The sequence below is a fragment of the Leptosomus discolor genome, chromosome 9, assembly GCF_034619465.1.
Source record: "Leptosomus discolor isolate bLepDis1 chromosome 9, bLepDis1.hap2, whole genome shotgun sequence".
Lineage (NCBI taxonomy): Eukaryota > Metazoa > Chordata > Aves > Leptosomiformes > Leptosomidae > Leptosomus > Leptosomus discolor.
Genome location: NC_141399.1, coordinates 43,312,058 through 43,337,682, shown reverse-complemented (window position 1 = coordinate 43,337,682; position 25,625 = coordinate 43,312,058). Strand labels below are relative to the sequence as shown.

General features: G+C 38.4%; 1 protein-coding gene across 2 annotated transcripts in view; it reads left to right on the top strand.

Moving 5' to 3' along the window:
- Positions 1 to 25,625, top strand: part of TENM1 (teneurin transmembrane protein 1) — a 254,101-nt gene that overhangs the window by 67,106 nt on the left and 161,370 nt on the right. For both annotated transcript variants that reach the window (XM_086470169.1, XM_086470168.1), the window contains exon 3: positions 23,681 to 23,921. In XM_086470169.1, coding sequence (XP_086326295.1) covers positions 23,681 to 23,921 — 241 coding nt within the window. The remainder of the gene's footprint in view (positions 1 to 23,680; positions 23,922 to 25,625) is intronic.

Below are 25,625 nucleotides of genomic sequence, written 5' to 3'. Positions count from 1 at the left end.
CAGAGTGCTAATTTTTGTCAGATCCCACTTCATGTGGGAAAACCACGGTATGGTAGTACGAGCACTGACACTCTGTTTTGAGTGATTAGATGCCACTTCTGTTCAGGAGCACTCTGGTATTATCCCAGCTGTTCAGAAAGCTTCAGAATCTTCGACACTGGGACTCTGTATGCTGTTGATCTCATGTCTCACTTTCCACTTGTGGCAGGGAATTTTGCTGCTTCAAGTGTATCCCATTGAGAACTTGTTTTAAGTATCTGAAAAAAATTATTCGTTCTTCATCTTTCTCTACCCATGAGGCAGAAGAGGGTGAATTCTAAATAAAACAGAATAAGGTATTGGTAGTGATACTTGCATTTATACATGTTTGTGACAGGAATACAATTAAGATGTGCATCTTTTATAATAACTCTACAGTTTAGCTTGAAGCAGAAGCTGAAAGCTTCTGCTGGCTTATCAGATCTCTTAATAGTCTCATGGTCAGACATAGTTGTCTTACTACTTTCTTAGATTCTTCTGTTCTTAATGGAATGGAACCTCAGTCAAATAAAATATGTTATTTGCATTTTTGACCAGTTCTTTCATGCATGATGATTCTGAGATGTAGATGCTCAAGAAAATCTGAAGTGCCAAAAGATGAGTACCTTTTTCTTTGTATAAATCGACACATTGACTTTAAAGAAAAGCTAAGTACATTTAATATTGACGTCAGTCTTACATCTGCTTCATAGTATGAGCCCTTACGGAACAGTAATGCAAAAAGTAGTTGAATAGTACAGTTTCTTTTGTATTAATATTTAATCCAATACCAAAAGCACTTAAAGGAGCTAGGGATATGAGTCTTCTATTAGAAACGGCTTCTTTGTGGCACTGAGCAATTACTACCCAAGTAAATGAAACCAAAAAGTTTGTTCTAGGATCATTAAGTTTTAAAATTGTTCTGCTGGGAAAGCTTTTGTTTCAGTTTCAGTTTTTAAGGGTTGTTTCTTCAGAGTCGATCAAAAAGTAACTTCCTTGATGTTAAACGCAAGGGTACAAATTAAGGCTAATAAACTGATATTGAGTGAGTCAGAGAAGTACTGATAAATGTGAATGCTTTGGGGAGCATTCTGCAGCTCTTAGAAGCGTAGAAGAATTGTACAACTTTCTAAAGAAAATAATCAAATCAATGAAACATCAATTATTAATGTTCTGTATTGCCAGAAAATTGGAAGAGCTGAAAGAAAATCTGTACGCTGCTCCAATCCCAGAGAATGATGAGCACACCCAAGGTTCTCCTAAAATTTGGGCCAGTCTGCAAGCAGAGCCTTCTCCAGCTTTGCCTGCTCCCCTAGGAGCATGTGGGGAGGCAGTGCTGACAGGATGATGTGAGGATTTCTGCTTTCTTTTCAAGTAAAATAGTGTTCCTCTCAGTCATGAGAAAGCATGAAATGGTTCCCATTGGGCCTAACAGTACGCGCAGGGAAATGGATAAAAGGGTTTAAGGAAATCTTGTAATTTAGAATTATCCCTTGTTTTATGGGGCTTTTTTCATTATTTCTGAACAGTTGTGTCATAAATACTGGTTTCATTCCTATATTGTGTTCAGCGCCTGCCTCCTTGGTTTAGGCTACTGAAATGTTTGGGTTTGACCATACGGTTTGGCAGCAGCTCAGGCCCACATCTTAGTCTTCTGGTACAGCAGTGGGCTGCCTTGGATTTTGCTGTGCACTACTACTGCCCGTAGCTATTGTTAGTGCACACACCACTTGCTCAGTGATTGATGGACTTCCCAGGGGTAGAAAAAGCAGGTAGTTAATACTTGAAGCAATTACCTGAGTGCAGTTGTCTTCTCCCATGTTGTATCTGTGGCTGAGGTGGCTGACTAGTGACATATATTGGAATAAGTTCTTCACTGCCCATTATGGGTTACTGCAAGCTGTGCATCATCTTCATGTTCCAGTGAAACGCCTTTTTTTTTTTTTTTTTGTCCCTCCCCCCATTTAGACTCTTAAAGTCTTTCAGGTCACTTTTCCTAAAGGTTCAGACTTGCTAGAATATTTTAAACTCAGAACTTCCAGTCTGAAGTAAACCAGGTGCTCATTTGTAAGCGCACTCCTCACAGTTTCCTTGATATTCTGCTATCTGAATTCTGAGATGTATGTGTTCATGCTATACAGAACATTACTTTGACCATTAGCAGATAAGTAAGGTCCTGATGCTAACGGCAGGCCATACAATTTGGACGTGCTCTTCTAGAGTAGCACTATCAAAATCAATGAAGTAATTCCTTCTGAGTCCATCTGAGAATCTGTTTTTTCACTGCAGTTCTTACGCAGACAGGTGGTCTTCCATACAACTGGAACAGTGTTTCATGCTGGTATCTGAGATCCCATGAATTTTAAGGAGGTAGTTTTTATGTTTTCAATTGTCTTTTAATATGTTCCGTTGTGTTGCACAGCACAACGGGTGGGATGATGATGTGGGTGCTTTATATACTAATTTTGTCAGTAATACTTTGCAGCAGTGCTTTAAATGTCTAGCAGTGTTATTGATTGGCATTCCATTAGTTTTAAATATTGATAAGAAATTATTCATTTATTTAATGCCTAATATCTGTCACCTTGTTTTGGCAATGGAAAGAAGTAATCTATTAACTGCAGCCACAATATTTATGGATAAAATCCTTCAGCTTTAAAATTAAAAATAATTAGCTGTTGTCACAGTACTAATTATTGTACATACAGTATCAGCAGGGCTATAATCTATCTGTCCAATGTGTGTTCTACTCAAATTGCATTAATCATAACTTGCTTAAATGTTAGCAAATGACTCTACAAAGTGCTAGCAATAGCGATTCTTACAGTCTAGAAATAATGAAGATGTAAATCACTTCTACGCATCATTGCCATAATATTCATACGGTAGGATATGAAACTGCTGCATCCGCTTTTATACTGATTTTTAAGGTAGTCACTCTTTGTGATGGCAGCATGGTATAGTACCTCAGTTTATTTCCAACTGTGTAGGGCCGTGTCGTAGTCAATTGAATTAGTAGATTTAGATTTACTTTTTCAAACTGGTTTTGAAAGTCAATACTTGTCAAGTATACTCTAAATTCAAAATAACATTATAGACTTTTTGAAGACGATGCTTTACATTAGCATGTATGCTTAGAGTAGAATTTATCCTATGAAATGCTACATGTCAAAAATAACAGTTTTCAGTGTGAATATTATTTTTTCACGTAGTGCAAATTGTTACAGTTTACTCGCTTCAACAGGGGTATGCAATTTTATGTGACAGTGTATTGCTTCAGAACTTCATTTTGCATGTGCTTGTTTATATTATACAATTTGCTTGATTCTTATTCTTTTCTTTGTGTTCGAGTCTGTATTTCTTTGCATATTAACGATACTGGCTGCAATATTTTGTGATCAGCTCAAAAGCAAACACTCCTGCAAACTTTAACGTCGAGAAGGGTAGGCATAGTTTATTGAGGAGACCATCAGCTCAGAGCCTCTATCCATATTTTTTTCCTGTGGGAAAATGCTGTAAAACTATTTCCTTGCCATGTGCATTTTGTTTCAGAAGCTTCAAACTATCGCTGTGGTGATAAACCTGAGCAGCCACACCAGGAGTTGAGTCATGGTACCCGTGGGGCCAAGGCAGGAAGAACAAAGCTCAGCTAGTTTGCTTAACTCCTGAGCTTTTTTCTTTTTTCAAATGCAATTTGTGTGTTAAGCTACCAGTCTGTGGTATAAATTCCCATACAGAATTTACTAAATACTCAGAAAATGGATACTCTTCCAAGATGAAACAGAGTGGGAATATTTAGGTAGAGTTTTCAAGCTCTTCTAACATGAACTCATTACTGGGTTTGAAAATTTTGGAGGCTGTACATTTCAGTTCTTTTCTGAAGAGTGGCAGTACTTAGAAGGCTTGAGAGTTTGTCCCCAAGTTTTGTTTATCACAAGGTTATCAACCATTTGATGGCTATCATCATGCCAGAGAATCTCAGGAGAAGGGGATTTTAAAAGTGTTTTTATAAACAAAATGAATAAAAGTAAGACAGAGTAATAATGAGGAGCTGCATTTGTCAGCTGCTTTCTGAAGTGTGCCATTCTTGTTGCTATGATAATAGAGAAAATTAATACATCCTGTCAGGACTGCATGACAGGAACACTGAAAAGCTGTGAAGTGACTGCACACAGTGGAATAAAGGAAATCCACTTTGATCTACCATTTTTGATGTTTTATAATTGCACTTATTATCAGGTCCTCTACTCTCTTCTTATTTGACACAAGATCCATTATCAGTGACAGCGTGAATGTGAACATGGGCTTGATTTGAAAAACTACTTAGGATGAGGTAATGGGGGGAAAAAAGCTTTTTGTTCCTAACTGTTGAGAAAAGGAAAAAAAAAAATAAATTATTTATGTTAGTGCTATCAGCTAATATCTTCCCAGCAATGCTCCCCCTCATGTGTAATATTGTTTATATGCTGCATTTGAGTACAGCCTGTTTAATTAGCTCCCTAATGAAATATTGTATAACAAAATGGAAATTTATCTTTTGCTTTTATGCCTTTGTTCAGCTACAGTCTAGAGCAGGTCATTGTGCCCAGCCTGAACTAGACACCGTTTTCTTTCGTGCTGCATTTGAATAGAATCCATTTAATTTTTTATTATTTTTTTAAATGCTGTCTATTGAAAATTTTCAAACGAAGGGATGAAGTGCTGTCCTTTTAGCTTTCCACGCTGTCTCTTATCTCTCCTGTGTGAGATGAGAATTATTGCTTCACAAAGAGGCAGATTACCAGGTATCTTGTCTTTTATTGGGCTATATGGTACAATTAGCCTGTCTTTATGGCATCAGCAGTGTGTGGATACATTGAGAATTGTGTATGAAGAAAAACTGGTAAATTGGTTATTTGCTATTTTAAACAGACTTGCAGTTACGCACGCAGAGTTTTACTTAGTTCCTACTGCAGTCAACAAGAAGCTCCTGTTGGCTATATTTAGCCAACATTTTGTTTACCTTGGCTTTGGTAGGTAAAGAAATAAATGACCAGAGTACTCGGGACGTTTCCGTGCGTGTGCTGCCCCAGGCATGAGCCCAGCACCGCGCAGGAGCCCCCACGCCTCGTCAGAAAAGCTCAGCTAACGTCAGACTTCTACCACCATCTGCGAAAAAGAAATCTGCCGCTGTGACTTATGCCCCATTTCTTTGAAAATGTGCCGAAACCCAAACATTTCAGGAGATGTGTCAATTCTAGTGATGTTTCCCAAAGAAGAGATCTCTGTTCGGAGGTGAAATTCTTCATCAGAGCAAGAGGTTCACAGAGGAAAGGCAGTTGTCAAGAGATTCACCTGGAAAGTCCAATAACGGTGGAGAGGATTGAAAATTGTACCATTGTACCTGGTACACAATTAGTCTTCTCTCCTTCCCACTTTCTCACTAATCTCTTGCAAGCTACCTCATATAAATAATCAAGTATTTATTGGAGTAGAGAGATGGACACCAACGTGCTCTGTAGCACAGCAATCGGGCACTCGTATGTTCTGTGACCAACAGAAGTTCAAATCCCTGTGCCAGCTACATTTTGAGAGGCATGTCTCGGGTAGGAGGTGTGATATGACTGCCTAAGATTCATGTCCCATATCTGTGTCAGAGCAAATAAAGCACAGCCTCCCATGCTCACATGAAAGCTGTAAAGACTGGCTTTCTAGATTTGTGAGGAGCGTTCCCTCTGTTTTCTACCCTTAAGTGTTCTCTGCATTGCCTGATTATGCTTATATGCGTTGGATTCTGGTGAGCAATACTGTCAAATCTAGGGAAACTGTCACCCTGCATTCACTGTTGCCAAGCTTAATAAGACTTAGCTCTTCTATAGTGCATTTTTATGTTCAAAGTGTTATAGGAATATTAAATCAAGTTCTGCACTCAGCTGAACTGTATCCCCATTCATTGCTCAGTTTTGCTTGACAGTAAGAACTTGGGACAGAGAATAAAGAGCTTCATTGCACCAGTGGAAGCACCAGTAAAGACTGAGAGAAGGAACGTGTTACTATACCCATCAAGAGGGTGCACTTGGCAATTCCCTTGTGTTCACCTGGCTTACATGACAGGAAAGTAAGACAATATCTCACTTCATCTGTGCTTCTGCCTTCCTGCTTTTGGCCAGGAAGCATCTCAGTGCATTGTCTGTGCTCCAGCTACAAGAGTTTGCCCCTGCTTTTGGTACATGTAGGGACCATTTGTGCTTGTGCTCTCTTTATACTCCACATAGCAGTTGCCTGCACTCCTGCTCTGCCTGGAATTTGTGGCGTTACTGAGTGCAGAATTTTCTTATAATTTATGGAATTTGTGCTGGAAATCTTCCAGGTGATTTTACATATTCAATGATAACATGGATAATAATTACTCACTTTAACAGCAGCCATTCAAGGATTCTCTACTAATAAAACCTAATAGAACACCTTTGTCTTTGAGTAAAGCTGTAGTGGGGGCTTTTGTTATCAGACATGGAGTTTGCTGCTGTTGCCATGGGGTTTGAGGCAGGGTTTTTAGGGCAATACAGTAATTTTGAAAGCAGCATGAAGTGTTTAGTTTTGTACAGGTAAAGCATGGTAATTTTAGTGCTGCCTTTATAGCATGTGAAATGGAGCTAATGCTTCACAGTGAAGAAGAATGCAAATATACACAATGCTGTCATACTCAGAGATCATCTGGAAGGAGATGAATCACTAATCAGTAAATGGATAAACTTCCCAAGCCATTTTACTTTGTATTAGTGTTGGAGCCTGATCAATACCATAAATGTCAATTACAGTTTTAGTCATTTGGTTCAGTCTCATGAAGAAAAAGTTGGTTTTGCATTAGCTGTACTGTCACGTGTGTGTGCAGCAATGTTTTTAATGTAAAAGCTGTAGCAATATAATGGTATTTGTGCTATCAAATTGCAAGGATATTCACATGAGATTAATTTTAGCTCAGCAGATGTCCCAGGCAATGGTACCAATTCTTTCTTCACGGCCTCTTTGGGACCAGCGCAGTTGCTTTGCAGCACGCAGAGCGAGCATAGGTGCTGGCAGACGAAATGCTGAACTGAGCTAGTGACAGATCCTTCCCTTCCCTCTCTTCTTCCTGTCTAATCAACAGGACAGAATTAGAGCTTTGGATATCACTACAGGCTGTAAACTAGCCTGGGAGTGTCTCTGGAGCCATCTGATATTCCCTTCTACATTAGACAAAGTCTTCATTCAAATTTGGGCTATGAACTACCATACAGCTGTCTTAGATTATATCTTTATACTCAGTTCTTCTTTCTTCAGTTGGAAGCGATTCATTGACATGTTTATGTGTATATTTTTCAACCATGTATTTTTTCTACAATAGGATAAGCTTTATTTGGATAGATATGTGTTGTGTTGCTTTTTCTTCAGTGTAAGATCGTGAAAAAACAATCTGGAGGAGGAGGAAAGCTGTGTTTGAATGGCCCCGTCCTTCTTGATGTGTATGATGCATTTTTCTTTCGCAATTTCTACTTTGTAAGTGCGTTGAATTCTGAAGAGTTCAATTTCAGCTGAATGCTACAACTCAGCTCTAATAATTACTTTTAAAAGGTCATTTTGAAATTGTATAAGCTGAAACTGCCTGCTGATCTTCACCCATTCTGTCCATTCTCTTTAACACAAGGTAACTATAGCATGTTTTATTGCCAACTCCTTCCTCCGCCTCCTTGATACATTTGCTTTGTTTGCATATTCCACAACAAAGGCAGGCAGGTAGGTAAAGCACAGTGCAAGTATATGAATAGAACTATTTGTTCTATCCTGGTTTCCTTGGTTATTCTGTTACTCAGTTACATGAGATGAGTTTGGCGGAGGGCACTTTGTTGTTGCATCGTTCAGGTTGAAGTGCTGTAGTCCCATTTGTATTGTTCACAAAATCTATATGAGGTTATTTACAATATTCACTAGGTCACGTATTTCAAAAGACTGCAAGAAAGCATCTAAATGAGAATTTAAACATCAAGATGAGGATCAGAAGGAGGCTTAAATTCCTATTCTGTTCTTGACAATAAGTCCTACAGAAGTGGTTTCGTGGGCTCCTTATGTGCGTTGAGTTTCAAACTGCTATTTAAGTGTCAATACTTAGCTCACTCCGAGATCCACAAATCAACGATTTAATCTCTGGTTTTTGCATTATTGGTGGTGACTTCAAGGCAGACCCATTCTTCTTTTTCAGACATGAGAATGGGTTGCCTGAAACTTGTTTCATCAGTTGACTGAGCAAATGGCATACTTGTCTTGTTTTCACCAAATGTCTTCTGACTAAACCCGGACTGACCTGATCACGTAGGAAGAAATTCACCAACGGCCAGAATTTGGTTGAGGTTCTCTGGCTGGAGGAGGAAGCAAGAAGTTAGTGCAGTTTTTGTAGGTGAAATAAAATCCTTCAACGTGATAAAAATTCAATGTTGTAAATAAACAGTGCAAATATCAGTCTAACTTTTATTCTTGCCACTGGGATTTGAATTCAGTGGATATTTTCATGTGTGTATAAAATATACGTGTGTATACTATATACTTATACGCATAAAAACGCCTCCTTTTTATATATAGGTTTTATACTTAGATACACTTAGGTTTGTGTGTGTATTGTCTGCTTACTCTGTCTGGATGAATAATTATCTATATTAAATTTCATACATAAAATATTTGCAACCTCCTCATCTCGATGATAGTTTGTAGCAACAAGTTCCTAGACTAAATGTGTTGTTATAAAAAAGAAAAAGGAAAAAACACTCCAGAGTGTTCCCTTTTATCAGTTTTAAATTTCTCTCCTAACAGTTTCATTTAGTGATCCACTGTACTTTTATTGTGAGTGAAACTAATTGCATACCTACAGAGGTCGTTCTGTTGTTCCTCTATCATTTACATCTTGCTTGTCTTTAAACTGCACAATCTGTTTAGTGTCCCCTCACACAGTGGTTTTTGGCATCACTGATCTAGTCACCTGAGAAATGCCTTCTCTTTTTACCAAGTTGTTCTGAAGTGAGTTCTTAAAGAGAGTGCTGTGCTCAGCTCCGGTGTCCCCAGCACAAGACAGACATGGACCTGCTCAGGCGGGTCCAGAGGAGGGCCACAAGGATGCTCAGGGGGCTGGAGCAGCACCCCTGTGAGGACAGGGTGAGAGAGTTGGGCTTGTTCAGCCTGGAGAAGAGAAGGCTCCAGGGAGACCTTCTAGCGGCCTGCCAGTACTTAAAGGGGGCCTGCAGGAAAGGTGGGGAGGGATTTTTTTACAAGGGCCTGCAGTGACAGGACAAGGGGTAATGGTTGGAAGCTGAGAGAGGGCAGGTTTAGATGAGAAGTTCTTCACCCTGAGGGTGGTGAGACACTGGCACAGGTTGCCCAGAGAAGCTGTGGCTGCCCCCTCCCTGGCAGTGTTCAAGGCCAGGGTGGATGGGGCTTGGAGCAACCTGGTCTGGTGGAAGCTGTCCCTGTCCATGGCAGGGGGGGCGGGAACTAGATGATCTTTAAGGTCCCTTCCAACCCAAGCCATTCTATGAAAAAAGTATCAAGAATGGAACAGAGTATTCCACAAGATGTGTATGGAATGATTTAACACTGTTTGCCTTTTTACTTTCTCCAGTTTGCTTTATTTTCCGTGCTGTTACATTCTTTCCAAAGCTGTACATGGAAAAGAAGTTTTCATTGAGCTGTTTACAGACATACATAGGTCCATTTTCTGAGTCCTTGGAGTTGATTTAGATCTCAGCAGTCAATTTGAGGTACCTTGTGTTTGTCGATGTGAATTTTCATCTGCTCATGTATGGTCCATTCACATACCTCTGTTGGATCTTCTTAATTTACCAATAGAAATAAATTTGTGCCGACTTGTATTTTACTGGTTCAGTGGTTCATCCCTTTCTAAATCACAAATACAGTAACCCTGTTCCTGGAACAGAGTTGTGCGGCTGGTATTTTGAAGTGACAGATTTTCTGTTTCTAAATATATATATAAAATTGATACACCCTATCAAAGTTGGACTGTTAGCTTCTGTGGTTACATCTAGCAAACCAAGGCAGAATAACATAATTGAAATCAACGGAGTTAATCCCATATCATGCTGTTCTAACTGGAAAAAGAGATGGGTCCTACATTTACCCCTAAATCTTTCAAATAAAGCTATCTGCTCAAAAGTTTGGTTAGAACAGGTTTTAAGCCATCATCCTGGCAATTAAAGGAAAATGAATGATTCTGCAAGGCATACAGCTTTTTGTACATAAAAATGAAGCAACCTGGAAAATCTATTGACTTTCCAGTAGGTTAATATTTTCTAGTAGGTGACTATAAAAGTCAAGCCAGAAAACAGACGAACATAAGTTCTTCTAAGTTGCTATAAATGGCTGAAATTTGCCTGGATACTTACTGAATGCATAACACAATAAAGTCTGGTATTTCACCTTTGAAGTCTGGGTTTAATGGGAATCTGTAAACATACCAGCCCAGTTTATAGAGACACCCTATCCTAAATTTTACAATGCAGATATGCTTATTAATTAATAAGACAGTGAAACCCCTTGGTCAGTACTTTTTTCCCCTGGGCTTTCTAAGTATCAACATGTGTGAAGTACCAAGTTCTTTTCAAAATTCAGGAGTTTAACTGCCTACAGAAAGCACCATCCACATCAGATGGCCAAAACCATAAGATGTGAAATTCTCTAAGCAGCCTCCAGCTTCTTGAACTCTATTTGAGCAGTAGGAGGAGGCACTTGCTGCCTTTCCAGTGCTGGCCCTGCTTGTCAACCTTTGTTTCTGGCATAGTTTTCGTGGATATTTGACACTTTCAAAGAGTTATCTTCTAAAAGCCACTTTTTGCTCTATTCGCAGTTCTGAAATACGTAGGAGTTTGGCATAGGATTCAGAGCTGAACAAAGAATAATCAGTTTTCTTTCAAGAACCTGAATTTCTGAGAAGTTAGTGGGCTTGTTGTTCTTTGATTGTAAGTACTGTAAGTTTCAGTTGAGGTATAATTATTTTTATATCTTATAATTATTATTATAAAAGCAGCCTTACCTAGTCTGGAAAGCAAACAAAAATAGCTAATAATGAGTTCTGAATAAATTTAAGTCATTTTTAAGAATGATAAGCAAAGACTCACTGCAGTGAGCTCTCAAACTTTGCATCACTTAAAGGGAAATTTCTTCTGCAGCAAAAGATGCTGAGAACTTTTTTCCTTAAAACCAACTCTTGCACCGTTTGACCTCAAAACATTAATTATTTTGTAATTTGAAATGAGTGTCTTGATAAATCTTCGAGACTTTATTAAGGATGTGTTCCTGTTTGACACTCTCTTTTGTTTAGGTTTCAATTATTAATTACAGGTCTTGATATGAAACTAATCATGCATGCATCCGTATGAAACTGGCACACTGACAGGATACAATCATTAAACAGTCATTACTATAAACTGACGTTGGCCTGTAATTTTTGCAGTTAACGGGGGAGTTGATGCTTGGTGAACAATCCAATTAAAACTGGCAACAAAAGACTTAAAATGTCAGCCAAATTGCTTTTTAATAGTCAACGCAGCCGTCACAAAACATAAACATTAAAGTCCCCATAGTAGCATAAAGCTTCATGGTGAAACAGTTCTAGAAAATGAATAATAATTACAGTATCCTGAGAATTCTCTTAATAGATGTGCACTCATTAAAATACTTTGTTGGTTAGATTCATATGAAAAAGTATGTTTCCCTTGATACTTCTTTATGCATTTGTTTTGAAGGTTTTATTTGATATTTTATAGGTGTAATTTCTAGTAATATTCAAAACTGCATGTTTTATTTACAATGAGTTTAAATAACTGTATATAGATAAGCTTTGAGTGAAAGACACCTTAGAAATGTGTTGTGAGGTGAACTGAGGATAACGGTCACAAGGAACTTTTATAACCTATTAACGGTGTAAAATGATGTAGTCTTTATTAATTTTGAATTGCACTAGATTTCTTTTGCAAGCTGAGCAAGAATAGCAGGAGAATCTTGTCGGACCTTACTGCCTGAAGTGAACTATTTGAACCAGTTTATGCAGAAGTGACTTGATGGATGCTCTGCTCAGGTCTTCAAAGGTGTTTAAGAGTGCAGGGCTCCTAATAATAAAATGCAGAGTGAAATTAAAAGTCCTAAACAGTTCCGAGGAACCAGGCCATAACCTCCAGTTTAGCGTTGGGTGTTTCAGAAAATCTACATACTTGCTTGTAAATGCTTGAATATGCATTAGTGACTAACTCGAAAACTGTGGGTTTGTGCCTAGGCTGTTGTGTTCATATTCAGGCGTTACAGTAGCTGTTTCTGTGTTGTTATTTTGTCTTTCCCTACAGGAGTTTTTCTTTTCTTTAAAAAATAATCAATTTGTTGTTTACCATCAGTTACACATGTACCATTGTTTTTCCTCCCAGCAAGCTCAGTACGGCAGGAGAAGTGTCAGCATTCCCAAATAAAATGTTACCAAACATCAATGGCAGGAATAGATCTTTTTGTAGAAGTATTTCTTTTGTTTGTGGATTAAGTTGAGAGGGACAGGAACTTGTCAGCTACCTCCAAGGATAAAAGGCAGAAGCAGTCAGTCAGCTAGTTCTACACTGAGGTATTGCCTTTAACTAATTTAGTGTGATTTAAGTACCACGTAAAATCATTTAGTGAGCGACAAATAGATTTCTGTTATGCTATCTGACAATTACATGCAACCTCCTTCTTGAATAAAGCCATGTACTTCTAAAGGTTACCAAGAATAAATTGATGCAACTCTCTTACAGCTAAGGTTACCATTCTTCTTGGGTTTTTTAAAAAAAATAGTTTCTCTTATTTAAAACAATAAATATCTGTTTAAATAGAGAATTAAAAGATCATTTGAAATAATTCTCTATTTAAAAAATTGTTTCTTTTCTAGAGCAAAACATCAAAAGGAAAATTTATATTCTGAAACTGTAATTTGTCTTAAAGAACTCTTCTTTAAGAAATCTGCCAACTAAAGTTTATGAAGTATTATATAAGTGAAGCTGAAGGAGACAGTCTGGTTTCCTGCAAGCTCTCTACCCTGACCAACAGGGAACTAATAAGGTTGTTGAGAAAAATTTGCCCTACTGTACTTTATGTATTAATTGTGAGTTATTTTGTGGGTCGGACTACTCTGAGGGGGATAGGATAGGCCACATGTACTGGTGATTTTTTAAAAAAAAAAAAGTTGTCAACAGTATCTCTTGACCAGTGATAAGCACGCATACTTGCTGCTTGTCAATTCATTGACTGGGTTTAAAACTAGCCTCTACTAAGATGAATTGGAAGTCTCTTCTTGACTTCTGGAATAGTGGATCATATTCCTAATTTGTATAACAAGTTTGAATGTATATGCAATCATTCAGGAAGAGCCGGACAAAAGCATTATCAGTTTCACCAAAAGCTGTTCATTTTATGGTTGGTAGTATGCTTCTGTATAAGGTTTTCTCTCTGATTATCCAAAATAGCTAGCAGAAACTTAGCAACAAACAACTCGGCTACCCCATACAGTCTACAGAGAAAGAAGAATCACCTTAAAATTAAATCTCAGAATACAGCAGAAGTAATTTCTACAGAGCCAGTATGGGGGATACAGATTTATAATCAGATGCAGCTCAGTGATTTATGGCGAATTCTTATTGAACTTTGTAGGTCAAAGGATATTTGTTCTGAGCAGCCATCTTTGAGCAAGCTGTGTTCTATTTCATAGAATCATAAAATCATTTAGGTTGGAAAAGACCTTTAAGATCATCGAGTCCAACTGTTAACCTAACGCTGCCAAGTCCGTCACTAAACCATGGCCCTGAGCACCACATCTACACCTCTTTTAGATACCTCCAGGGATGGTGACTCAACCACTTCCCCAGGCAGCCTGTTCTAATGCTTGACAACCCCTTTGGTGAAGAAGTTTTTCCTAATGTCCGACCTAAACCTCCCCAGGTGCAAATTGAGGCCGTTTCGTCTTGTCCTATCGCTTGTCATTTGGGAGAAGAGACTGACCCCTGCCTTGCTACAACCTCCTTTCAGGTAGTCTACTCCTGTAGAGCAAAGCCACCCAAATGGCCCCAGCCCTGCTGTGGTCCCCCTGGACCATCACTGCACCACTACACCCATAAAACATTTTCATATCAAGCAATTTAATCTCGATGTAAAATCCATGTTAAAACATATGGAATACTGTTTTATTGAATAAAATAGAGACCTTAATTTTCCTGTATAACCTATAAACATGTTCTTCAGAATGTTATGAACAAACAAACTATTCTATATTTCTCCTGATGAGCCCCCATTAATATCTGTCTAAAAGTATTGCCTTAAAAAGTAAATAGATTGGGGTAGAGACAGTTACTGAATGATCCAGAAGAGCTTCAAGCTTCTACGTACATGGTATTGATTGTAGAAATGGATCTAGTATTTTCAATATGCTCTGCAAAATAATGTCAGGAGACATGCTGGATATCTGATTTGACATGATAATCTGGAGTGCAGAGAGTTAGGCATCCTGAGCAAAGCCTTTATATATCCAGGTGGGGGAAGCTGGAGTGTGATTCATCCTTGAAGCCAGGAAGTTCGGGCACTTCCGCCTCGGAGTAAACTTAGAGTAAGTTTGCAGTGCTGCCAACAAAGCGCTAGCTCTGTCTGAGCCCGAATAGATAAGAGATGATGCTTGGGAACTTGCCTTCAGTAACTTCAGGATCTTGCATGAACATCCTCAGCAGGGGTTGAGTTTGGGTCCTGATGTAACAGGAAGGTTTAACCATGACTTAGGGCTTGTCATCTTTCTGTATTTTTGTAGAGCCACAGAATATTTTATATTTGCACAAAGATGAATCAACAGACCGATGGCTTTTGTGACTGGGCTTTAAGTTGGACAGGATTCTGTACTTTAGTCAACTGGTAGGACTCATGTCACTTGTCCCAGCCTTGAGAAGGCAAGCACTGAAGTGGAAGTCTTCTCCTCAGCCATGCAGTGCAGTGAACTCAGATGCCACAGGGTTTTACATTGGTTGGGTCTGTAACAGGGCATGGCTTCAAGCAGTCTTTTTTGCTAAAAATTTTGCAAAGTAACAGGAACACAGATGAAGCAGGTAAGGGGCAGGCGGGGAAGGTTATCATCCACTGTAGAGAAACTGATGACAAAGTGGCTTAATATGTCCATATTCATGATGTTTCCACTGAACTACTGGGCTAAATACACTGTGTATTTCAGTATGATTTATAGTTGCTAATTCCATTACCCATACATCCCTTTTAGAAAGCCCTCACAGCTAATGAATTTAATGACACAAAGGCCAAAACTTGAATATATATCACTCTGCCGAAAACCATCAATAACTGGGGAAACATTAATTTTTACAGCCATGGCTGCTTGCAACCTATTTTACCAATCATAAATTGCTCTTTAATCAAAATCTGTTCACCTCTAAGGTCATCAAAATTTGCTGCCAGGCTACTTGTAACTGCCTGGCTTTTGTAAACCGGGATGATAGGCTTACTCTGTAAGCTATAATCTCTCCCGCTTTGTTCAGAGTTTTAGAATAGTGATTGTACTGTCCCCTGTGAGTTGCCACTGATAGAAGTTACAAACTTGTGATATGACTGAACCCACCACTTTTAAGTAATGGCAGGAATTACGCATTCTCCTGAAAATATCACCTTTAAGCTGCCTGGGAGCTGTCAGTCTCCACTTTTATCCTTTGAATGCTGTGTGATGTTAATTGTACTAGCAGCTGCTTGATCTGCTAAACAAACCCCTGGAAGCCTGAGCTGGCTGATTAGGTTGTTCCTTCAGTCTCCATCGTATTTGGAGTGCTGTTTTTCTTCTCCCATCACGTTTTGTCCTTGACCTCTGTGACTCAACCACCAACAGGCCTGTCTTGTGTTGGAACAGACTGTAGGGATTCAAGAGCAGTCCTGTCTTGACTGTCTCATCGGTATTTGAGAGAATCTGATGGATGTACCACCTGCAATGAAGGAGATGGAAGGGAGTGAGTAGGATAGTTTCATTTTGAATTTGTCATATTAATTGACATAAATGTGAGCATTTCACATAAATGGAATAATGTTTTTCCCATAAATATTATAGGTAGAATGCATTGGTATTTAACAGCTATACAAAGAAGCACTATAGTGCAAAGCTATAATTCAGACAGTTCTGCAGAATGGAAGCACGTCAGGAGCTCTAGCTCTTTGCTCCCCTCTGTCAGTGTTTATTTTATATGAACACACATCAGGGTGTTTATATTGTCAGGTGCTTCTGCATGATAACATTTAAAACTTGCATCTTATCCACAGTACACAGCGTTATAACTGAAACTCATTTCTGGTTACAAACTACACCACAGAGAGTGGTGTCTTCTAGTGCAGTGTTTATGTCCAAAATTATTCTACTTCAGCAACCAGGCTCCCAAGTTAAACCACTGAGTGATGGAGTTAATTAAGGAGGAGTAGCGCTGTTGTAGCGCTAATGCTCTGTGCCTCTAAGTGAGGCAAAGTTTGTCAGGAAAGGTAATGTCTTTCATCACACCAGCTGATACAGCTGGAGAAAAAAATAGGCCCACAAGCCCTTCTTTTGGTTTGAGTGTATTAACAGTTCTGTCATCAGAAAAAGCAAAAACACTCCCCCACGCACACCTAAAAAAGAGGAGTATATCAGTCTTATTTCAAGAATTCTACGAAGTAAAATTGACAAGTTAAGTGTATGGTGCAAAGATGACAGATGCCAGAACTTTTTGAATCTAGAAAGGCAGAATTTTATTAAATGCATCCTCTGAGCAAATTTGGAAAGCGTGGCCATGTGATAGTTCCCTAGGGATAAATCACTGCCTTTCCTTCCCTAATGAGTTCTAACCTCTGCTCTTTTGCCTGAAAAATTTTCCTACATCTTCCTGCAGCTGAGTCAAGAAACAGTTTGCAGAGACACTTTTGAGATGCTTCTGATTTATTTTCCGAAATACTGGAGATCTCCAGTATTTTTTTTTTCACTTTTATGACATTAATAGATGTACTACCAGAAATAGGGCCCAGCAGCATTACCATCCTGACGTAATGGCAAAGTACTGGCAATTACAAGAGTCCTGCTAATGAAAATTCCTTATGCTCTCTGTTTCTAGAAGTTTTAAGGAATTGATACTTAATATCACATGCAGATAATAAAGTTCATTTATACTATTTGATTTGTGAAGATTTTCTAGTAGACTCTTTAGAAATAGACCAAAAATTAAAATAATGGGAAAATCCCAGGCTCATATCTGCTCTACGTAGATAAATACGGACTCCAGAAGGAATTTTAGCTTAGTTTAGCACTATTTCACAAGAGATTGTGTTAAACAGAATTAAAGAAACATAAAACATACTCTGCTGCTTTGACAGAAGTGAATGAGAGAGACCTATTGGTGATGTTCCCGTCGTTCCTTTTTACTCTGGTGTGCAAATTGGGTAATTATGTTTTTGTAAAGTTTCCTAGAATGAGGTCCGTTATGAGTGTTTACAAAACATAGTCACTTAGGTCTTACAGTACAAGTTTTTACTTTTAATGTAGAACTAGAAAAGGAAGTGCTGCACAGCCATCGTAAGAAGTCCTTATTGTCCTTGTAGCTTATAAGCAGAATAGATTTTTTTTTTCCCTACATGGTTAGAGTATACAACATGCAATGTAAATGTTACTTGCATTTTAAAAAAAGTTGAATTGCCATCATATTTCAGTTTTAAGTAAGGCTAAACTTGGAAATGCTGAAGGAGAAATAAGTTTCTGTTAGCATTAGGAAACTATTAGAATTCTTATTTTACCAATTCTCTTTTTGTTAAAATGATCCACAAATGACAAGCTAGAAGCTGTTACCGTGTGTCTGTGTGTGTGTATAATTGTAAGGGATTTAAGGGGACTGAACAGATGTGATACTGAGAACATAAAGGAAACATTTAATGGAATCTATATGAGCACACTGGATTTGGCTTTTAAGTATTATACATAATTTCTTTTACGTCATTACATTATTATAACTTAAATCCAGCTGTATTTTATGCTCATTGACACTATTTGAAGTTCGTGGCATAAGATGTCTGTTAATTTTTCTTTGGAAGTGCTGTGTTTTCAGCACAGCCTAAATAATATGTAGGATTTATTCTAATCTTAGAGTGGCAGTATGGTATGAAATTGTGTACTTGGCTATTTGAGGGCACACCTGCACTGGTAAATCAAGGACCCAGAGCCCCTTGATGATCCCCAATGCTTAATTGGTCCACCCTTCCCTCAGTCTGTTCTGGGCCGTCCCAACCTGCTCAGCACGGAAAATTGCCTCTGCAGGGGCGAGCTCAACGCATCGTGGGCATGAGTCCGCAAGCTGTGGTGGGAAGTAGTTTTGTCTCTGGAGGTGTCTAAATCTCTTTTCCTTCGTATGTAAACTTTTGAGTCCGTATGACCTTTACTTTATAAGCTTCCATTACATTAGAAGCTTTATTTTGCATAAAACCATATGGTTTGTAGAATTCTTTAGAGATGTTTGCTGGTTTATATTCTTGAAGACTTGCTGTGTAGTAACGCTGAGAAAAAAAGTTACATACGGCAAAACAATATTCTAAAGGTAAATTGAAATTAAAGGTACTGGTTAGATACTTTTACATCCTAGTGGTCTGACAAAGTTCTTGAAGCAAAGGGTTTTACAAATAAGATAGGCCAACTAAATGTTGAGCTGCATCAGAAGGAGCAAGTGTCGAATAGATTATTGAAACACAACATAAATTTATACATCAATAGAGCAATTTCATACACAATTTTTTTTCGTATTTCACTTTTCTCAAAATATGTGATGGCAAAACCAAAAGGAATTCAGAGATAGGCAACAAATAATTAGGGGCTTTGAAAGGCCGTTGGTGCATACATAGAAAAAGAATAATTTTAAATTTAGAATGGAAGGAAGGGTGTAAAGACTTACACAAAATCAATAGTATGTAAGCATGTAGCAGAACCTGCACTTTGCAATGGTGCCACCCACATTTTTTAGTTTTGTCCTCTTAGACCCAAAACATCAATCTCATTGTCAAATTGAGAATTTTTATTTTGTGCTTTTTAACTCTAGTCTTAAGCGTTCAGGTTATCTGTCTTCCCTGCATTGACTCTTTTCCAGTTCTTCAGTGCCCATTCCTCTCCTTCATCTCTGCTTGAGAAAAAATTACGGATCAGTTTGTAACTGAGCAGTAGTTTACCCATAGAACTTTTAAATAAACTAAACAAAATTCTCTGAAGATATGTTGTTATTTTGTTCATTAAATAATGGATTGAAAGCTAATTCATACTCAGCTGAGACATATCTAGTTAAAAAAAAAAAAAAAAGAATCCAAACATACCAATAAATAATGAAGTGAGGAACTGAAAAAATTAAAACATCTCAAAAGCACTACAGGTTAGATGCAAACCTTTTAAGGTTCATTACTTTTTAATATATTCTCTCTGATATACTTCACTTAGTAACGATACAGGCTATTGTAGTCTTGTCGGTAAATGATAAAAGAGTTCAATTACCTCTTCCTTCTATGTGGATCCAAAAAGTATAGAAAAGTATCCAAGAGTATCTTTAAAATTGTTAGGAAAATTCTTCAGCAAAGGCCTGGCTTATTTTCAAAACTAATTTTTAATCAGGTGCTAACTAGTTGATAAAGCTGCTTATTTCATTATTGTCGATCTATAAAGTAATTTGGCTGCCTGTTTATGATTACAAAGGCCTTTTAGCCTGACTTAAGGAAAATGAGTTTATGTTAATGCTGTTCATGTCCATTGGTCTGTGCCTCCAATTACTTCTGAGCAGAATGGCAGCACTCGGCCAACATGGCAGAGTAAGGGAAGTGTCTAAGTTAACTAACTTCCCTCTTTCTGAAAAGCAGAGGCCTAGTAAAAAAGCAAGATCTCAATTATTGTACCTCCCGAAGGAAAAAGCAGTAGTAGTAGAACTCGGCAGCTGAAGGGAAGCTGTTGAGGTCTGTGCTCCGTAACTGTAGGATACCGAGCTCCGTTATACAACTGCCATGGAGCAGCGTGTGTTCGGTATTGATCCAAGGGCCATCCGAAAGAATGAGTCAGAACCTAAGAAGAAGAAACATTCAGGACAGAGGCAGAAATCCTCCCTTCAAACTTCAAAAAAAAGGAGGGCAAGTAGAAATTTTTCAGACTAGGAGAATTAGGAATAGGAAAGTTTTTCTTGTTTATAGCTAGCATCAATACAGCCATTTCTCTTTTGCGGGGCGAGCATGGAGTTTGGGAAGTGTCTCAGAAGAGCTAAAGAAATTAACGTCATTATTGAAGAACGAAGGCAAAAACCCTAAATATAAAAAGATAAGAAGAAGAGGGGAAAGAAGTTTAAGTGAAGTTTGTGGAGTTGATGTGGAGTGTGCAGGTTAGAATAAAATAAAGCAAATCCAATATACAGCAAAGAAGCAGGATGTTGTATAGATCTTTTCAGGAAACATCACAGTTCTAGATGTGCTCTGCTGAAATGAAAAAACTAAAAATAATGAATTCTCAGGGGAAAGAATTTAGACATTTTCTGAAGAGCCTCTTCTGTCTGTAAAAAAAGAAATGGGCTAAATGCAAGTGCAGATGTGAAGGGCCATAGTGAGGGCCAAGGGCATCTCTTCTGGCTTGGACGCTCCCCAGCTGAAAGTCTGGTTTGAAGTAAATTATTGTAAATGTAAAGTTTGAGCTGAAGTCATGTTTTATCGGTACATTTTTAGATGAGTGGAGACTTCTACCATGTCAGTGTACACATTGAAAACAAATACCACTGTATTTACATATCATCTATAGACTTTTTGGTGTAGAGAAAAATTTAAAAAATCTGAACATTATTAGCAACCATTAAAAATAAAAACTGGAGTTTTTATGGATAGCATTATGCTGGACAATACCAACGGGGTAAAAATTTATAGCTAAGCTAATTTCTATCACTCCTGTACGTTTGGAAACTTGTTGGCTTTAGACAAATTGTCTTGTGTAATATCACTTTTTAGGTATTTAAATCATTTTGCATTAAGTTATTTTACAGAGTCTACTGTTTATTCAGAGTCCCGAAGGATCCTAAGTGTGCATATTTAGATATGTTGCTTTATATCCCAAGCAACATTTTTTGTGATATAAAAATAAAGTTAATGAGATGTAGACTTAGTTTCAAGCAAAATAAAAATAACTTTGCCAAATTAGAAAGTGTGTAAAGTCTAATTGGAAACTCAGGCTGATGCTCAGCATAGTGAATTTGCAGTGCTTCACTGAAATGAAGGTCTGATGCAGAAAACTTGTCTTTAAATTGCCAAAATACTTCAGAATCTGGTGCGAGGTTTTCTGTGATGCCAGTGGCTGAATGCAGGGGTGACAAGTGTGGTAATTAGAAAGGAATCCCCCAGGAAATCTGGTGTGTTAATATATTGTGATAAATGGCACTGGGATATATAAGGTACGCTACCAACCAGAAAAAACAAAGCAGAACCAGTCTGTTGTGTGGAACAAACTTAACTATTTGTCAGATAATTGCGCACGATCAACACGAGAGGGACAGTACAGATAAAAGGGAAAGAAGGGAACTAAGAGATGCATTGCCATATAGATTATACAGTTTTTTCCCATTTGCCTAGAGAAACAGTCACCTTGGCTGCTCGGCATTTACTGCATAGCTTTTGATGTACCTTGTAGAGCCTAACTGCGTGTCCCGGCAAAGATCAGCAATACTCTAACACGACAATAGCACAATGATTAAAATGGTTTGTCGTGCAAATTATAGGATGTATAATAATCCTGCAAATTTTCTGTAGAGTGGATTTAAGACTGATAGCACTAAGTAAGGGAATGTCGTTGATCAAATACTTGCGGATGCTGGACATCAAATGTTATGTCCAAAATTTGGGTAGCTTTCAATTCTAAAATAGCAGGATACGGGATTTACTGAGATTAATTATTATATGAAAGTGCCTTAGCAGATTATTTCAGAGCTCTGGACTGTTGACTCCAGTGATTTAATTTACTGAGGTCTCCAATTTTCTAATATGCTTAGAAATGCTTTTCTGGTATATGCCAACGAATATTACAGCATAAACCTCAATGCAACTGTAAGAATGCAGCCTTGATAAAAGATCAATGAAATTAAAAGGATTAAGCCTGGGCCAAATCCGTGACAGCTTTGCTTACCACAGCATAGAAAAGCTTATGTGGAGCACTAAACAACCTTGTTTCTCCAGTTGGGGTAAATTGTGGCTGTCACAGAGAAAAAAGTGCTTTTATTCCACCAGCCGTTCCAAGAAGAGAAGGGGCATGCTTTCATCTTTCACCTTGAAGACACATCATGTCATAATTTAAAGAAAGCACGTGTTGTAAATGGATGGCAACAACAGTTCCTTGCAGGGAATTTTTGCAGGTTCATCAGAGCTCTGCTCCAGGTGATTTTGAGCAAATTTAACTGGACGTCTGCTAAGGTAAAAGGGAGAGTGAGGGTGAGTATAGAAATGGGACACAGCCGCGTTAAGACACTGAGGTAAATTAGCTGAAAGTGTTTCAGGTTAATAGCGTCAGTGTTCACCCAATCTGGCAGCAATTTTTATCAGTTTCTTCTTCGTGAAGTATTTGTTATTGTTCCTTTAAAAAGGAATTTCTTGCCTCAATTCTCCCTAGCTGTGTTTCGTGCTGTACCCAGAGGCTTTAAAGACTCTTATGGGAAGTAGAGAAAACAAGATTTTATTGTCCCTTCGGAGTACCATCACCCTGTATTTGTGTCTTCGTTGTCTTTTGCAGGAGGATTCAAGCTCGCTGGCACAGGCTGAGCCACCTTAAAGCCGCGTAGCAGTGTTAGCACAGGGCAGGACCCTGCAGTTAACAGCATCCCTCCTGGGGGCTGGAGGGCAGCGCTGGGGGTCCCATAGGGCAGCGGCAGCACAGGTGGCAGGGCCTCGGGTACCCGTCACGCGTCTGTCACTCAGTCTCCTTCACAGCCTGGTCCGGTGGCTGTGAGCTCCTTGCCAGCTCGTCTGCCTTGAGCTGTCCTAAAACCTTTTCTCTGGGTATCTGGATCATTAGTGCTTCAGGTAGTCTTTAAAAGGGTCTTTTCTCAGGTCTCGTTTAACAAATGCAGTAACAGACTCACAGAAATGTGTTAACCTTGTTTTATGGAAGGTATTTATTAGGCATTATTCAATTTTCTCTCTTAATTTGAAGTGGGAGGCTAATTCTTACAGTGTGTCTATTTCTTTCACGGATGTTCTTACGTGAGAATTATGCCTCATGAAATCAGTTGGTATCTGTGCTGCAGTTCAATGTCATCTTGATTTATTTGTTCTTTAGCCTCATCCCAAAAAAATCCTATGACAAATTAAGTGAATGTTATAGCTTCTTTTTGCTCCTTTTTCTTTTTTGTTGAACTATTGAACTACAGTGCTGGAGGGTGTGTATCTGTATCTGATACTCTCCATTTCAGTAGTGTATTATATTTTAAATTATTTCACGTGTTGTAACAACATTTTACAGGCAACTGGGTTAGCAACGTGATAAAGCACAATGCTTTGATCCCAATAACTATTATATCACGCCCGTGATCTTTTTATCTTTTTAAAACAATAACAACCTGTGGATTTCTTTGCCTTTTCTTTGTTGTTTCAGACATGCCAGGTAGCCCACATAACCAGTTCACCTTCAGACCCCTCCCGCCGCCGCCTCCACCACCGCACGCGTGCACCTGCGCCAGAAAACCACCTCCAACAGCCGATTCTCTCCAGAGAAGATCAATGACCACTCGCAGCCAGCCCAGTCCTGCTGCCCCGACTCCCCCCACCAGTACGCAAGATTCGGTGCATCTTCATAACAGCTGGGTCTTGAACAGCAACATACCCCTGGAAACCAGGTACAGGCCGACCTGTTGTACACCCCACATCCCAAATGTGTTAAAAAAAAAAAAAAAAAAAAAATTAGGGAAGGAGGCCTGGCCTTGACTTGAGATGGTGATGGGGAATTACCAGTTTGTCATTCAGGATGTCCCCATGCATTTCGATTTGAAGCCATGTCTTGTAGCCATGTGAGGCCTTATTTACCTGATCCATTTAGATCACTAATGCTCATAAAAACACGTGTTTTGCAAAGTTTTGGAAGACATTGATTCCCCTAAGATGTGTAGATTACACAGGTGTTTTAGAGTTGTGTGCAGTCAGGGTTTGTGCTTGTGTTCTTGCCTCACCCTCCCAAATTCTCCCAGGGCTGTTCTGTAATCAGCACATAAAAGTTTTGTTTGATCAGCATACTCTGGCACTTCTGGAGTCAGTCAGTGTTCAGGCTGTAGGTTTCTTGTGGATAAGAAAAGATAGGAAATAATACTAAAATAATATTTTCCTCACTGTGTATTTAAACACTTTAATGCATGTATACACAAAGAATATAATTTGATAATCAGTTGGTAATGGAGAAACAATAGAGGCCCAAGACAGGTATTGAGTATGGAAAGCCTTACCTCTGGGAGCTGGGGAAGGGAGGGTTCAGCTTCAGGATCATTCACCATTTACACAGATAATCTACTCTGAAAAATAACGGAAAGCAAATACATTTTGTGTTCGGCAAACCTGTGTTTCTGTACCCAAAGTTCTGCCAGAGGTAAATGCAGAGTTTCCTCTGGCTTTCTGGCTATAATAAGCTTTTTTTTGTTCCTGATAAGTATTAGTTAATTTGATGGCTTTCAAACTACAGCTGTGTTTGCTGACTCGATGCGCAAAATAAGCCCTTGATGTTCTACAACCTTCTTCCTCTTCATTGTGAACAGAGCACCAAGGGCTTCCTTTGGGTTTTGGCATTTTAAAACATGTAAAGTGCGTGAGACTGTCTGAAAGTTGTGTTTGGTGAAAAACAGATGAATGTCTGACATCCAACTAATCTGATCCAGATAATATAAGGTATTATGCACGGAAATGTTTTGGTTTTAATACGCATATGTCCAAGGGCCTCTGAAACCTAGATTTCGTTCTTTTCTAAGAAGGTTGTTTTTGTATTATTACAAAACTTAATTTTAATCTACATCTTTAAACACTTGGCTGCTGCTAATCAGAAGTGTCAAGTTTTTCTTCTCTGAAAAGCGATTAAGTTGGGATTGAAGAGCAAGCTGATTCATTCTGAAATAAAACTTTCCTTAATTGTCTTAAGAACAAATCACAAAAAAGAATCAAGGAGGGTGGAAACTTTTCTCCAAAAGTGAACATAAACAAAAATTTTATTTCAGCTAGCCCTTCTCGAGCTTGGAGCTTCTGTTTACGCAATCTTTATACAGATAAATCTCTGTCATTTCTGGTGTAATGAGCTTAAATATCTATACATTTTGCTGCATATAAGACTGATCCCTGAGTGTTCTGTACCCATTAAATACATTTTGGTTCTCTTCAGTTAACAGCTAGGTAGATCTTGTTTAGCTTTTCTGCATCCCTGTTCACTATATTCTCATCAGACCTCATTGGGAAAATACTTTGCAGTTTTAAGTATCTCTTGAGTTCAGTTCAATTTTTGTGGTTTCTGATTGTTTTTTCAAATTCGAAACTTCTCATGAAGGACAAAACCATAGATATATGGT